Below are 17,211 nucleotides of genomic sequence, written 5' to 3'. Positions count from 1 at the left end.
TAAAGGGAGACTAGTATAGATCTATTTAGCTCTCATCAGCTAGCCATACCCTTACTGGGATTTGAACCTGGGATGTATTACATATTAGGCAGGAGTCTTAGCCACTAAGCCACAGGCTCTCCTCCTTATCAGCTGAGCCAGAGAAATAGGTATGTATTTGTGTTACAACCCCTGGTATGCCCAAATATGGGAGGAAGCTCACTACTCCCTCTTTCTGTCTTTCGGCTCATTACAGAAAACCATCCAGGCAGAAAACCATATTTTTATTTTTAATGTTGCCTTTTTATAAATATGGTTTTCTGCCTGGATGGTTTTCTGTAATGAGCCGAAGGACAGAAAGAGGGAGTAGTGAGCTTCCTCCCATATTTGGGCATACCAGGGGTTGTAACACACATGGATTGTCCCCCCTAGCAGAATACTGATAAATATATTTCAAGAATAATAGATTATCCCCCTAGATAAACATAGATATTTTATAGTTTAAGAATTAAGTTAGCCAGTCTCGCTGTATCCTTTGTTGTTGCAGATGATTTTAAATTACAGCCATCTTGCTAAAGTTTTTTTATTCTTTTCTTTCCAGGAAGAAGTTGATGCTGGAGCCATAATATTTCAAGAAGCTGTTCCAGTGAAGATTGGAGACACAGAGGAAATTTTGTCAGAAAGAGTGAAGGAGGCAGAACACAAAGCCTTCCCAGCTGCTATGCAGTTAGTGGCAAGTGGAGCAGTTCAATTAGGAAGAGATGGGAAGCTATGCTGGAATTTGGAAAAGCATAACTAAAAAAATATACGATATACAGCAACAATTCTGGTGCATATTTTGCCTTCTGAGTTTGGCAAAGGGCAGCAGGATTTAAAATCTTAACCAAACAACTCAGGCCAATAGATCCCCAAAATGAAAGGAATGTACTTGCTGAATTATACTCAAAATAGAACTAAATGGAGATAGGTCTAAGTGACAAGGCATTTGTGTGATTAGTCCATCCACAGTATAACTGGTTGCTATCCGAAATCTATGTGAAGAGCTGCTTGCCACAAACTGCTTGTCATCTTACCTGTCTGCATCCTATCACATAATTCTACTTCAAGAGGTCAGACTCTATGTTGAACTCAGGCCTAAGAAAGGCATCATAAAAAGAATAGGTCATAACCACAATTATGAATTAAGTATTTTAAAAGTATTAACGATAGTTCTTCTATTAAGGTAATTCTGAATCAAGTTCCCTCATTTTTTTTTCCATAGTAATACTATCAAAAGTTTTTGTTTTGCAATCCTGTACTAAGTACTCTGAACAAAGCAGTAGCAGTATTATTTTACAAAGCAGTATCATTCAATACCAATATCTACTGTATATGTAACTGTCCTCCTATGAGAAAAATTTTTTCACCCCCTTTTCTAAATACATTGTATTTGAAACATGCAAATGGTACATTTTTTCCATCATGGAATCAAGCAACAGTCCTTTTCAGGATATTTTTATCTTAACAGTTAAAATTATGAAGACAAACAGAAATTCATTTAATTTCTGTTTGAAATTAAACATGGAATTATGAGCCTGAATAGTATCTACCTTTTCAAAAAGTATGTTATTATTGTCTTTTAAAGTGAATAAACAATGTAGTTCCACTGAACGATATTTTTGTTACTAACGTAAACGATCAGAAGCCAGACTACATCAATTACTGTGACATTCCTTTTAGCTTTGTTTTTATATTCAAAGATTATGTGATCTCAACTCCCAATCTAATAAAAAGTTTCAAAATTCATTTTTATATTAATGGATTTCTTTCTAATACAGGGGTCGGCAACCCGCAGCTCTGGAGCCACATGCAGCTCTTTTGTCCCCTGCTGTGACTCCCTGCCAAACTGGATATCATCATTGGCTGGTCCCGCCCCTCCCCTCCCAGTCACTCCTCACCTGAGAAGGGCGACGGCGGCGGATGGGGACTTGCTCCATATTCCAGAGCAGGAGCGAAGTGGCCCTGTACTTGCCTCTTCTTCCGGCCGTTGGTGCTGCGCGCACCTCAGTCGCACAGGGAGACATGCAACTTTCTTTCCGCCCTGACACACTAGCCCAGCCTTGCTCTCGCCACCTCCATGGCCTGTTTGCTGCACTTGCAGCGTGTTCCGCAGCACACTTAAATTTAGGGTGCTTCACAATGGTGGAGATGGCATCCTCTTCTCCTGGAGCCCATTACAATGCAGAGCATCAGCCGGGCCGGGCCAGTGTCTCAGGGCAGAGAGAAAGTCACGCATCTTCCCAAGAGACTGAAGTGCACACAGCACCAACAAGGGCTGGAAGAAGAGGCAAGTACAAGGGTGCTTCACCCCCACTCTGGAATATGGAGCGAGTCTCCATCCACTGCCGTCGTCTTTACCTTCTTGGGTGAGGAGTGACAAACCAAAAAGCCAACCCTCGCCTGTTTTTGGAAATGATTCAGGAGGGAACACACACACACATGAAAGAGAGATGAGGGGGAGGGAGAAAGAGAACAAGAGAGAGAAATGGGAGAGAAGGGAGATGAGAGAGGGAGGGAGGGAGAAAGAGAGAGATGAGAGGGAGAAAGAGATGAGTAAGAAAGAAAGAGAGAAACGCATAGAAAGAGATACCTGTTTCCCAGAGAAAAGATAATACCGGGAGCCAGAAAACCTGGGTAGGCGTGACTGAGAGATGGTGTCATATGACTGGGTGGGAGTGAGTGACATTGAGTTGGACCCACGTTTTATGGCTCCCAGTTTTTTCTGTGGGAAACGGGTCCAAATGGCTCTTTGTGTGTTTGTTCGCCTTGCTGTAGGCGAACAAAGGTCCTATTGGCAGAGTAGTTAAAAATAACTTGTAGCAACTGTTGATTTTTAGAGAAATCAGAAGATGATGTTTAGAGAAGCCTGATGATGAAAAACATTTATTTGTTTAAATGTTCCTATTTCAGGCCATTTAACACAAATAGCCATCTACTGTCTCTTGTGTCACTTCACAGTAATCCAGAATTTATACATTAATAATGGAAAGTGGTTTCAACTATATACCTTTTGCTTGCCTCCAGAAGTTGTGGTTGCTCCTACACTGGAGGTTTTTAAGAAGAGATTGTATAACCATTTGTCTGACATGCTATATAGGGTTTCCTGCCTGAACAGGAGGTTGGACTAGAAGACCACCAAGGTCCCTTCCAACTCTTTTATTCTGTTATTCTGCTACTCGTGCTAAACTGTGAAGCCATCTTCCTGTTGGGCAAGAAGGAGTCATCCACCAGGTCTCTTATGCCTAGAAAATCATTTGATGGGTTAATAGTCCTTTTTTTTTCCATTTTATGTATTGTTTTAGAGCAGTGTTTTCTGACATCAATGCATTCCAGATGCACAGATCTTCACTCTTAGAATCTTCGATGGCCAATACAGAGAGAGAATTCTAAGTCTTTGATGTCCACACATCTGAAAATTTCATGTTTTGGAAACACTGCCTTACATCCTAAGACTGGGTGCTTTACAGAGAAGTAATTGAGATCCATGTTGCATACCAGTATTATATAAATCTTTATTACAGTCACTAAACAGCAAATCAAACAGTAGGCACCTTAAGAGAAAAAGCATGGAGCATAAGACGCTATGGTATTAAGGGAGAAAAAACATTAACTGTAAAAATTGTAAAATGCCTAAAACCTAGAATGTTTCTAAAACATCAATAAAAGTGCTTAGAACAATTTACTACAATGCAATGAATATAGGAACACAGTCTAAGTAATAGAAACAATGTGACAAAGTAATTAGTAAAATGTTTTTAAGCCTAGAATGCTGAAGTTCTATTTATGCAACACTGAGCTATTAAGTGAATATATATTTACTTGAGCTTGTATCAGTCTAAATATATATTGGCCAGTGACAAAATATAACAGGAAAAATAAAACCTTGAAACTATGAGACTTCAAGAATGGGTAGGTTGGCGTTTAAGGTGTCAGAAGTCTCTTTGGTATATATACTTTCCAAAGATATCCTTTAATAAACATTCCATGGGCCTAGTCTCTCTATGTCTGCTGCTCTTGCACTACTTCTTTGAGGATTTTCTATACTCTGGCTTGTGTCAGATGTGATTGTGAAACTTTTTAATGCTAATCTTAATTTGATTAAGCATCTGAACTCCATTTTGCAGCGAGACACAGGCCCCAAAAGTGTTGTTTAGCAAGCTCTGTTGCAGCCAAACCAGTTTGCATCCAACACATGTCACTACTAGAAAGATTGTGAAGCTATTCTAAATGTTATATAGGATTTGTGGTGTGGTATATGCCTCTTTGAAACTAGAAAGACTACAGTCCCATTCATATAAGGCTAAAAGAGAAAGAGCTAATTTGCTACCTAAAGATAATTATAGGCCATAACCTAAATGTCTCTTCGTTTATCCAATAGTAAGCAGCGTAATATACAGACAATGGATTCTAAGGTATTTCAGATCATTATTGTGATAGACACCCTGGGAAAACATTCCAGAGGGTATACACACACCACTGCTAATATTAAACTAGAATGCACACACAAGTGACTTGTAACCGAATCCTTTCTACCTCTTCTATGGAAAAGCAGGACAGCCAGGCAATTAAATTTCTGAATAGATAGAACTCCTCCCTTGCCTTAAAGCAGTGTTTCTCAACCTTGGCGACTTTAAGTCCTGTGGACTTCAACTCCCAGCATTCCCCAGCCAGCTATGGGAGTTGAATTCTGGGAGTTGAAGTCCACAGGACTTAAAAGTCACCAAAGTTGAGAAACATTGCCTGAAAGTTAAATGAGTGGGATTAACTTTTGTTTTTTAGAATTCTATCCAGGATCAGCAACATAGTATTGGGGAAAGAAAAACAAGAAAGACCATTCCATGTCAAAAAATTTCCTGGGTTTAAGAAGGAATTGTGGAAGTCAAAGTCCAAATATCTTAAAATTGTCAAGTTTGAAAAACACTCCATTTCTCTTTGCTATTTGTTTCTTAATAAGCAGCAAACACTACTTCAGTATAGATGGCCTTGGCATTTGCTGCTGCTGTTTCCTCAGCCAAGAATGTAGGAGCAAGATTGAAAGAAAGAAATGCCTTTTCTATTAACTGAAATGACACAAGGGTAGCCTAATCCGTAGTTAATCTGCAGCAATTGAGCCCTAGATTACAAACTCCTAAATCAAAACGTACAGGCCAACATGACTAAAGTTGGGGAGAGTTTTGATTTAAGAACTTGTAATCCAGGGCTCAATTGCTGCAGATTAACTACGGATTACAAAGATTAGGCTACCCTTGTGCCATTTCAATTAACAGAAAGGGGAAGGCATTTCTTTCTTTCAAGCTTGCTCCTATATTCTTGGTTGAGGAAATAGTGGCAGCAAATGCCAGGGCCATCTATAACTGTTTCATCTCCTAGGCTGACCTTTTGGTGATGCTCAGTGGTGAGAAAGTCTCTGACAATTATTATGCTTTAGTTATTGCAATGCAAATAGATAGAAAAGAAGCCCAAGGTCAGTGTCTAAGGCAGCTATTTGCCTTTGGAAAGAGGAACTATTTGAAACTCACATTGTGCCCATGCCTTTTTTCACCCCAGGGAGCCACAGCTGATTCTAATGCTTTGGTTTATGGAAGGAAAAAGAAAAAAAGTGACTATAAAAGGAAGTGACAGACTGAAACCAAAATTGAATTTAGAACATCAACCACTGTCATTCATCATTATGTGAAACCGCTGCTACAAAAGCATTAACAATCCTGCCTTTCCTTTTGGCAGCTCAGGTCCTGTCTTTCTCTTTTCCAGTAGGTTTTTCCATCTCCTCCTAACTGCACCATTCCACTGGCAACCAGTTGCAGAGCCATGGGAAAGACATGGTTCTCGGCTTCTTGGATCTTTGCATGTAAGGTCTCCTGGGTATCTTCTGCCTTTACACATGCCGGCTCTTGTACGATTATTGCTTCAGGACTGGTCTCCTCCTGAAAGAAAGAGAAGGAAAAATCCCTTATCTGGAAAATTATCTACCAAGATTTAACGTGAAAGAGAAATAGCTAAAAACAGAGCAGTATCACTGAAACTTACTTTAATTATACAAACAATAGAAATGTTCACTCGGATATGAGACAATGAATTAACAGAACATTTAGAAATGGGACAGGATATTTAAAAGGATATTTTATTTAGACAATGTATGAAGAATTTTGCTAAGCCTGAAATCAAGACAATATTCCTCTTTCAATCTTTATAAAGTAGGCAGAGCAAAATACTACCTTCCATACTAACAAGAGTAGGTGGAATTATAGTCCAATACACCTGATGAACATTTGATTATAGATAGTGGTAGATGCTACAAAATTAATTACCAAAAACATTAAATATGGACATAGGAGGTATAACTTAATTTGGAATATTTAATTCCTTCGCACAAAGGTAAAGGAATAACAATATTCCATAGTCTCAATTTGTACAAAAGGATTTCCCAAATATTGATAGGTATTACAAATTTGTTAATGAAGTTGCAGTAAGCAGCAGAGAAGTCATACTAGTTGTGAATATAATAATTGTTACCTACTAATATACAGAACACAAAAAATGTGTTTATTGCCAATCCAGAAAAGCACACTTACAATTACAAAATGCACAATACAGCCCACAATTTTGTCTGTAGATGGATGTGCTTGATTATAGCTGTTTCTTCTCTTACTTAATGGTGAAACTGATGGATAAGTTCCCAGCATCTTCCCTACAATTAATAATCATATTGGGAATTATCAAATGATATGGAAAGATGCAAACAGATAATTAATGTAAACTTATTGTTTGAGATTATACATCTAAGACTTAATTCTTAATAGAAAGGGTTGTCTTATATATGCCAAACTTTGAGCAGTAAATATTTCTTCACAGTAGTAATGAGGAATAACGGCAAGAGCAATAGCAGTCAGATTTATATACTGCTACATTGTGCTTTACTGCACTCTCTGAGCAGTTTACAAGTGTTAGCATTTTGCTCCCAACAATCTGGCTCTTCATTTTACTGATTTCTGAAGGATGAAAGGCTGAGTCAACCAACCTGTCAGGAATGAACTCCAGACTGTGGGCAGGGTTAGCCTGCAATACTGCTTTCTATCCACAGCAACACCACAGCTCAATAAATGTGCCAAATTCAAATTCCAAAGCAGATATCTGCCCAAAGTCCCCTCTGTTTATTTTTTTAAATGTTTACATGTTAATTTAAAAGTCATATAAAATATAGTGGCAAGTTGGCCTACTCTAACACATCTATAACCCTATTGTTTGTTTGTTTGTTTATTTGGATTTATATGCCGCCCTTCTCCAAAAGGACTCAGGGTGGCAAAACATACATCCCAAAAGTTTTTAAAAATTAAATCCATATCCAAAAAAACCAAACCGAATTTAAAAGACAATACATTTAAAATAAGTTAAAAATTAACAGGCCAGGCCGGCTTGCTGGAAAAGCCAACTTTTTAGGGTGCATCCGGAGGACCGGAGGTCAGGGATTATGCGAAGCTCCGGGGGCAGCTCATTCCAGAGGGAAGGCGCTCCCACAGAGAAGGCTCTCCCCCTGGGGGTCACCAGCCGACACTGTCTGGCCGACGGCACCCTGAGGAGGCCAACTCTGTGGGATCGGACTGGACGGTGGGAGGCTACTGGTGGCAGTAGGTGGTCTTGCCGGTACCCTGGGCCTAAGCCATGGAGTGCTTTAAAGGTCATAATTAATACCTTGAATCGCACCCGGAAAACAACCGGCAACCAGTGCAGGCCGCCTAAAAGGGGTGTAACATGGGAGCACCTAGGTACCCCCATGACAGCCCGCGCGGCCGCATTCTGGACCAGCTGAAGCCTCTGGGTGCTCTTCAAGGGCAGCCCCATGTAGAGAGCATTGCAGTAATCCAGGCGAGAAAGGATGAGGGCATGAGAGACTGTGCACAGAGCATCCCGATCCAGGAAGGGGCGCAACTGATGTACCAGGCGAACCTGGTAAAAGGCCCCCCTGGTCACGGCCGTCAGGTGTTCTTCTAAACTAAGCCGCGTATCCAGGAGGACTCCCAGATTGCGTGCCTTCTCTGAGGGGGCTAAAATTTCTCTCCCTATAGTCAAAGATGGAACAAGATATACAAATCGGGACCCTATATAATGCAGAAATATGGTGGAGCAGATTTGGATATAGAGGCAGAAATGGGATGCTATGTGATTGGGGCAAAAGGTGGTAAATATATCTTTGAGAGAAGGGATGTTCCTGCACTGTTTAAAAAAGGGTGATCCAACCTCTACTCAAGGAGCCACCACCAGATACAACCGCGCTGAATAATTTCTGCCTGTCTCCAACATTTTCTTTACAGGAAAACCTGTTGAGAAGGTGTTGGCTGTTGCTTGAAAATGCTCTGGGCGAGGCAGATTATCTAGATCCTTGCAGGCGGATTTCAGACCTGGGCATGGTACAAAGATGACCCTGATCACACTTGATGATCTGGGGTGGGAGGGGGGGGGCTGAAGTGATATATTCTATCTGGTCCTCCTTGATATCTCAGCATCCTTCAATACTATCAGTTACTGGATCCTTCTGGATTGATTAAGGGATTGGGAGTGCAAGACAAGAATGCTACGGTGATTTTTCTTTTTTCTCTGGGGCTAATTCTTGTCAATTTGATGGGTGGGATGATGAGAGATCTAGCCCAAGGTCTTTAGGGTCTCTTAGGATATAATTCTCCCTGCACTCCTATTTAATTTCTGCATGAGATCAATAAGGGAGATCATCTGTCAGCACAGAGTGATATATCATCAGCATGTTGAGGATATTGCTCAGTTGTGCATCTCATCCTTGGGCCACCCAAGTGATGCCATTGATGTTCTGTCCCACTATGTGGAATCTTTAGAGATCTGAATGGAGAACAAGCTTAAACCGAACCCTCACAAAACCAAGTGGATGTGGATTTTTAGACCAGCTGGCTCTGGAAGCTTCCCATTTTTGTTTCTGGAAGGGGTTACGCTGTCCTAAACAGACTCAGTGAGCAATTTGGAGCTCCTCCTAGATTCTTGCTTCATGCTTGGGGAGCAGATGGCAGCAGTGGTTCATCTGCAGAGCATTTGCAGCGCTCTATCTTTTTTTTAATTAAAATGTTTTTTTTAATTTTAAATTTTCAAAACAAACACAACACAAAGAATCCTCCTTCTTTACATACTATAGAAAGTGTATCAGTTGGTTACAAAAAGCTTTCGTGCATCTCTTCCACTGTCGTCACAAAATTCGTATTAACTCAAGTATTTTAAATCAGATATTTTTATACATATTACCATCATCATGCCTCCATTTTCATTTGACTATAATTGTTTAAATGTCCTTCATCATAAAATGTACCAAAATTTAAAACCTGACCACATACTGGCATTTCATTTGTTATTTCTAATATCCTCTAATAACCCTATACCCTTATGGCCTATTCTGACTAAACATCAATAATATTTAGTAACAAAAATTTCTAATCCTCCTTTCCAAATCACTGTTTACAATTTACATTCAATTTCCTTATGTTGTACACACACACACACACACACACACACACACACACACACATTGTTATCATTATCCCTCCTTCATTTAACTCAATCCATTATCATAGCATTTCCCCCCCTCCCCATAATAAAAACTTAGCTAAATTCAACAGATCTTTTTATTAACCTTTATATATAACCAAATAATTTCTAATCTTCCTTTCATAGGTACCATTCAATATTCATATCCAATTACTACTTGTCATAGCAATACATATGTATACATTATTATCATTATAAGTTGTTTATTTAACCATATCTATTGTCACTAAATTTCACTAGTTTTAGATTATACACTTTCATCTATCAACCTGTATCTTTCCAGTAGCAAAACAATCTCATGTCTTCTGCCATTTGTGGTATCAGTCCTCTAATCATCTCCTTAATCAAATTTGCATGGACTCCTCTTTGCAACTCATTGCTTATTGAGTCTCTCATGTAATTTCGATGCCCTTCTTCTGTTTCCTTGATCAGTTTATCTTTAATTGTCAGTGGTGTTATCAATGATGTTGCTAATAAAATTTCTCTCTTTAAATCCATAAATTCTTTTGTTTTTTCTTCTTCTGTATCTTGCCATCTGGGGTAGAGTCCCCCTCCATTTAATTCCTCTTTCCGTATTTCACTCTTTCCATTTCCAGACACAAACCAATCACCATAGATATCAGCGGATTTGATTTCTTTGTGGTCATTTTTCTCTTTGGTTTTTAGGACTCTAACCTCCACTTTTTCCACTTGATAAACATCTCCAACTTCTTCTCCGTCCTCTCAAATGTGTTTGATAATTTATGAATTTCAAACATTATCTTTTGCAAACGTAAAGCTTCTTTCTGCTGTTGAAGTTGTGCCATAATTTCCAGCTGACAAATACTACTGCTCTGGCTTGGAGAGCAGCAGTATTATGTTTTACAAGGTTAAACATAAATTCACAGTAAAATCTTCTTTTCACTTTCTCTGGTTAGAGATATAGTTCAAAAGGACACCTTTGTAAACAATTTTTTTAATGTTGTATGCCGCCCTGAGTCCTTTTGGAGAAGGGCGGCATATAAATCCAAATAAACAAACAAACAAACAAACAATTTGTCATTTGGTTCTTATCAATCTCTATAAACAAACTGTGAGACTTTGAATTGCCAAGCCAGACTGTTCAGTGAGAAAAGTGAAAGTGCTTTGTTCCCAATACACAAGCCTCCAGCATCCGAGCAGCAGCACTAACTTTCTCTCTGTTGTTAGAATTCTCTTTGTTTCCTTCTTTTCTTTTCTTTTTTTATATTCCAAGTTAAAAAAATAAAAATCAAATTCTTGAGTAAAATAGAGGAGAAAAAGAGGAAAACACACGTAGTAATGAGGAAGGAGAATTTTAGTCCATAGGTTGCAAAAATAATAATAATAAAGATAGAAGAAGAAAACTTAATCCATTTGTTTTAAAAGGCTTGCATAAATTCCATCCATAAAAATAGCATTTAAGAGCAAGATTACACACTGACCAAAACCATTCAAAGCTTAATTCTGCCGCTTATTTCTTCTATTCTCAGATTTAAATTAATTTTTAAGTTTTTTGTAGGCAGTCTCTTTTAAAACGGTAAAAATTCCTCACCAGCTGTAAACACTTTCTCTTTCCATTTCCTTCCATTTGGAGCCATTCCAACTTCATCAGCCTAGGGGCTGTGCTTTTATCGCCAGCTAGAAGAACTTCTCCTGGGTTGATCAGGGACTTTGTGGTGTCCCTGAGATCAGTAGGACGTATTCTTCCCATTCGCCGTCTCTGCGGGACGGTTTAGGTCCAATTGGACCACCCAGCGATAAAAGTTTTGGCAGCGATCTCAGAGCATTGAGATCGTATGTCCGTCTCATAGCAACATTGGTTCCTCCTCTCTGCTCTATCTTGTGTGCCAATTGGGGACATGGTCCTTATTGCCTTAGTCACCTTGCTATTAAATTGTTGTAATGCACTGTACTTGGGGCTGCCCTTGATATCCATTTGGAAGCTGCAAGTGACACAAAACACAGCCATAGAGATGTTTATGGGAATATTTCAGTATGCATATATACCACCTCTTCTTGTTTGTCAATATCTGAAAGGTTGGCATACCCTGGATTCTGTTGTTTAGGCAATATCATCTTGCAGGATCCAGGAGAAATGCCTTCTCTATTGCTGGCCTTTGCCTTTGGAACAGCATCTCCCCAGATTTTGTTGGCCCCAACCCTGCATGCCCTTTAAAAAGTACTAACGACCTGGCTCTTTCTCCAGGCACTGAACCTGCTGAATGAATTTTCCTGAAACTTTTATGTCCTCTCATCCAAAATGGGCTGTGTGGAGACTCCTGGGAGGGGTGAGATGGGAGGGGTTGGGTGGGCGGGGCCAGCCAGGGGTGGGATTTGGAGGTTCTCTGAACCAGCCTTAACGTTAGCTAAATTATTTGTTTTTCTCTACTTGTTTATTATATTGTTTTGCATGAATCTACTGCTTTTTATTGATGAGATATTTTACTCTGAGGCATGTGCGGATTCAACAGCTTTGTAAAATAAATAAACAAATAAGTATAAATCCATTACTGTTAACAACAATATTTCATCTAAGTTGCTTACCATACCATTTCCTAAGGAAGTTACTGGACAAAATTCTTATAAATCCCGATAGACAAATCAATTCAATAGAGAATTCTTCAAGGACACTATCAATTGTGCCTTCATATTCTGATGTGCTTCCATACAATTTATGATCAATTACCTGCAATAGTTAAGAGGAAATTAAAGAGGGCAAAACCTCCTAAACAACCCATCTATAGGTGAACAGTGAAAGCAATTCTCTCAATTTATTGAACTTTGAAGATGCTTAATAATACTAATCATGGAAGTCAGTCTTGGAACAGTTATCTCCTCCGCCAAGAATGCAATGTATTTCTTTTCTTAGAAGTATAGTGTAGGACCGTATTTTTCACTTCACTTGTTTCTTTGTCTCTTTCTTTTCCTGCTTATCTATTTGAACTTGGGACTTCTCACAATGTGGAAAAACTAACACAAAGCTAAGTAGATGAATCTTCTACTAGCATCTAATTGCACCTTGCAAAGACCAAGACATACCGAGCAGAATTCCTTGGCAATTGGCACAAGGACAAATTTATGGTCAAAACAAAGTAAAATTGAAAACACAAGTTGGAGACATTTGATTTAGGGCGGGGGGGGGGAGAGCGGCTTTGGTATAAACGATGCAGAAGACACTATGCTCCATTTTATCAGCTGGGGATGCCATTTGCTGCTCTGGAGGGGTCTCTAACAGCACAATGGACATCAATTTGAGTTGATCTAGGAAGAAACCAATTTGAGAAATCTAGGAAGCATGACTCCTCTAGAACTGAAGTTTGGCAAGTTTGGAAATATTTATATGACATAAAATTATCATAGTTTTGTATTTGTTTATAACAGATATTATTTCCTGTGCTAATATGTGACCGTCAGCTATTTTCAAGGGTGATATCTCTCTGAATCTATTCCAACTTTTCCAGTGAAAGCAGTACATGAGAACTTCTGTCACTGTTGAAGGCAATATAGCGGAAAGGATGACCAAGTGGGTCACAGATTATCTAATTGTCTCTAAATATTAAAAGAGGTTAGTGCCTCTTGGCTTAGCTGGCTACCACTCCAAGACACACTTAGGCTGTAGTGATGTAACCTTTACTGAATGTATGTGAAGGCACTGTGAGTGTTTTGCTAGTAGATTAGGGATGTATTCAAATAAATATTAGATTCTATCTTAATGTGGAACTATATATACCAGCGGTTCTCAACCTGTGGGTCGGGACCCCTTTGGGGGTCGAATGACCCTTTCACAGGGGTCGCCTAAGACCATCAGAAAACACATATTTTCGATGGTCTTAGGAACCGAGACACCAATTTGATGGTTGGGGGTCACCACAACATGAGGAACTGTATTAAAGGGTCACGGCATTGGGAAGGTTGAGAACCACTGATATATACATTAATGAATTGGGTTATGTGGGGCCTTTTTATCTGTGGAGCATCCAAAGTCGTAAATGTTACTTTTTTAGAAGGCACATTACAATAAGTAACACATGAATTAATGACAAAAGCAAACTGAAAGCCATATTTTTTTTTAAAAGGAAAAAAATACCATGACATAAGACTTAAGTAAATCAGATAGCTATAAAGCTTCCTTGCGTATTACAGCCTGAAAGTTTGGATTGTTTTCTTAGGTGAGTGAAAACAATAGAACGTACTTACTCTGGTTGGGATCCCAGTCAGGGTTGCATTCCTTAGTTCTTCCACCCCAGATCTGTTGGCAATTACTAGGACTACCTCAGAGCAACTTGCAGGTTCTTTTGCATATGCCAGGAGTGCTGAAAGGCTAGTACCTCAAAATAAAAGAAAAAAAATAGAAAATGCATCAAAACCCCATCCTGAAATGCTCAAAATGACATTTTCTCGAGACAAGCAAAAGAAATGCTACATTAATAATGCAGAAACTGTTTATTTATTCATTTATTTATTTAACACATATATAATCACTCCGCTTATGACCAACTCCAGATACCTCACACTTAAAATAAGACATAAAATCATATTAAAACTATCAAACAGATTATAACATTAAAAACAGCAAAGACCTGACACCAAGTCAAACCTCTAATGGGCAATTATCTGAACTTATCTCAATGCTTGGAAAAAAAAGCCAGGTCTTCAAAGCTTTACAGAAGGCTCAGAGGATGGAGGCCTGCAGAATTTCAAGGGCAGAGAGTTCCAGAGGGCTGGGTGACTGGGTCTGCCATGGAAAGGGCATGCTTCCTAATTCCCATCAAAGGGCAATATTTACGTAGTGAATGGGACCAGGAATGTAAGTCCTTGATGTTCTCTGAGCTGTTTTCTTGCAGACATTTCATTACCCAAACTAGGTTACATCATCAGTGTTAGCATCATGTAGCAGTGATGAAGTTACCTTGTTTGGGTAATGAAACATCTGCAAGAAAACAACTAAGCTCAGAGAGCACCAAGGATCTCTCATTTCAATCCTGAGCTACAAATAGTCTCCTTTATTGAGACTAGGAATGTGTCCCCACCCTATCTCACCTAATAAGATTGGCAGAGGCCCTTAGGAAAAGGCGATCCCACAGATAACTTGGCCCTGTGCCATGTGATATAATAGTAATTATATCCAGTAATAGTAATACTAATAATAGTATTATTAATAATTATATCTATTAATAGTAATACTAATGATAATATTATTACCACATTGTATATTTGGGAGCTCAGAACAAGAAAGGCTTATTTTGATATTCAGACAGAAAATATAAGTTCATATTTTCCTTCCTTTTATTATGAAAGGTTTCTTGATCATATAATAGCTTGAAGCCTATGACTAAAAAATTATGATCTGAAAACGTTTAAAAACAACAAAGCACAGTATAGCATCCAAATGATTATTTTAATAGTGTTTCCTTTCTGTCTTGCTTGCCCATATTAAATTTAGAAATCAACTGAAGCATGTTTTTCATCTCAGACCTACCCATTTTGAGAAAACTCCATTGATCTTATTGATTGATTACCATTCATGGATTTGAGTAAGTGAGCTAAATTGAATTCATTGGGATGTACTGCAAGGTAGCATTGCGTCCACAGGCAGCCTAAGAAACTGAAGGTTTCAAATTCTGTTCAGTTATACCAATCCAAGCTGAAAGAGCTTTTCTGTTATGGCATAGTGCCATCTTGCTTTCTTTAGGAATTTTATTCCTAAAATGTGAAGAACCTTCCAAGTTACTCAAAATTGCTGGAATTTCTATTAAAGATATTCAATGGATTTGAAAGCTGGTTTAATGGAAATTTGGGGTAATAGAAGTTAATTTCCAATCTGATCCAAAGCTTAACTACTAGAAATGTGATAAGTTTAAGAAAGTAGTTTCAAGCAGAAATGAAAAGTATACACAAGAAACCTCAACTATAAGACATGGTATGCATCAAATATATGTGATATCAGCAACCATAGAAAATAATTGTATAGTTACCTGTTCCAGAAATAAGAACAGCTACTTTAACTTTATGCTTTCTGTGTATGATATGAGGTTGATTGTCTGCATTTGAAACCTCTTTCAAAAATGGCCATTTATTTTGTAGCAGCATTTCAGAGAGATTCTTGATTTCCACCCGGGGATATCCTGAAGAAGCATATGCTTAAAATATAGTAACTACAAGCATCACATTCAGAATTAAGTTAATTTGTTTGTTTGTTTGTTTGTTTGGATTTATATGCCCCCCTTCTCCAAAAGGACTCAGGGCGGCGTACAACATTAAAAAACACACATCCCAAAAGTTTAAAAAAAAATTAAATCCATATCCAAAAAAACAAACCGAATTTAAAAGACAATACATTTAAAATAAGTTAAAATTAACAGGCCAGGCCAGCTTTTTCCAAACATTTTGAACTAATTACTGAAGGGGTAACCTTTTCTGTAATTATACTATCAAACAGAAATAGAAACCTCCATTCCTAAACTGATATTCTGTATTTTTATTGAAGAATAAAAATTGAAAAAGAATCGAAAGAAGCTACTCATTAGTAAAGTGTTCTGCAAAGCATTGTTCTCACTAAGGCCAGTGTTTTCATTACATAGACAGGGATAGAAAACCTTAACATCTTCTGAAGTTTAATTCTAAAGCAACTTTAGTTAGAATGGTGAATGTCTAGAAAATATGGGAATTGTAACCCAAGTCATCAGGAGATCAACAGGTTGCATAAAACAAGTTATCAAATATCCATAAAAGCTAGGCCACAATTTACACAACCTTAGAGAAGATACCAAAATCAGTTTGTCTATTCTGACTGGAGTACTTCCTAATTAGTTTATATACTATAATACTGGAGAAAGGTTTTGTGTGTATTTTGAGAATCCATTCAAGAAGATAATGCACATTTGTGCTTATCATAATGAATACTGCACAATGAAACAAAGACTTGAAATTCTTGTTCTTGTGTCTATATGGATAGAAGTAAAATTATAACAGGGCATGAAATTACTAAGAATAACTTTGAGATGAATATGAACTTGTATTTATCTTTCTCCTTGAACTGGAGCTAAATGTTAATACAATAGCAGAGTTGGAAGGGACCTTGGAGGTCTTCTAGTCCAACCCCCTGCCCAGGCAGGAAACCCTATACCGTTTCAGACAAATGGTTATCCAACATCTTCTTAAAGACTTCCAGTGTTGGGGCATTCACAACTTCTGGAGGCAAGCTGTTGCACTGATTAATTGTTCTAACTGTCAGGAAGTTTCTCCTCAGTTCTAAGTTGCTTCTCTCCTTGATTAGTTTCCACCCATTGCTTCTTGTTCTGCCCTCAGGTGCCTTGGAAAATAGTTTGACTCCCTCTTCTTTGTGGCAACCCCTGAGATATTGGAACACTGCTATCATGTCTCCCCTAGTCCTTCTTTCTACTAAACTAGACATACCCAGTTCCTGCAACCGTTCTTCATATGTTTGATACAGTGACGTGCGGTGAGGTTTATGGCTGGTGAGGCTGGTGACGTCATCAGGAAGGCGGAGAATGGGACCACGTGTGCAGGAGGCTGAGGCTGCCTCAGTCTCCCTCCTGCACAGGTGGTCCCATTCCCCGCCTAGGATTTCCTGGGTCCCCATCCTAACCGAAGATTAATCATATCTGACCC

The 17,211-nt window shown here is 38.6% G+C and overlaps 2 protein-coding genes across 6 annotated transcripts in view; one reads left to right on the top strand and one right to left on the bottom strand.

The window, feature by feature from the left end:
* The window catches only part of LOC309391575 (trifunctional purine biosynthetic protein adenosine-3-like), a 45,139-nt gene extending 43,375 nt beyond the window's left edge, over positions 1-1,764 (top strand). For both annotated transcript variants that reach the window (XM_081952186.1, XM_081952185.1), the window contains exon 22: positions 581-1,764. In XM_081952186.1, coding sequence (XP_081808312.1) covers positions 581-778 — 198 coding nt within the window. In that variant the 3' untranslated portion in view covers positions 779-1,764. The remainder of the gene's footprint in view (positions 1-580) is intronic.
* Positions 1,765-3,523: 1,759 nt separating this feature from the next.
* The window catches only part of LOC309391395 (trifunctional purine biosynthetic protein adenosine-3-like), a 56,812-nt gene continuing 43,124 nt past the window's right edge, over positions 3,524-17,211 (bottom strand). For 3 of the 4 annotated variants that reach the window (XM_081951797.1, XM_081951799.1, XM_081951798.1), the window contains exons 18-22: positions 15,555-15,704; positions 13,777-13,907; positions 12,124-12,265; positions 6,591-6,706; positions 3,524-5,942 (exon numbers count right to left, since the gene is read on the bottom strand). In XM_081951797.1, the coding sequence (XP_081807923.1) occupies positions 5,715-5,942; positions 6,591-6,706; positions 12,124-12,265; positions 13,777-13,907; positions 15,555-15,704 (767 nt within the window). In that variant the 3' untranslated portion in view covers positions 3,524-5,714. The remainder of the gene's footprint in view (positions 5,943-6,590; positions 6,707-12,123; positions 12,266-13,776; positions 13,908-15,554; positions 15,705-17,211) is intronic. The other variant, XR_014175266.1, reaches the window with a different exon arrangement.

The sequence above is a fragment of the Natrix helvetica genome, assembly GCF_964273705.1.
Source record: "Natrix helvetica genome assembly, chromosome: 4".
Lineage (NCBI taxonomy): Eukaryota > Metazoa > Chordata > Lepidosauria > Squamata > Natricidae > Natrix > Natrix helvetica.
Note: the sequence above shows the minus strand (reverse complement) of the source record. Positions and strands in the feature narration are given on the sequence as shown.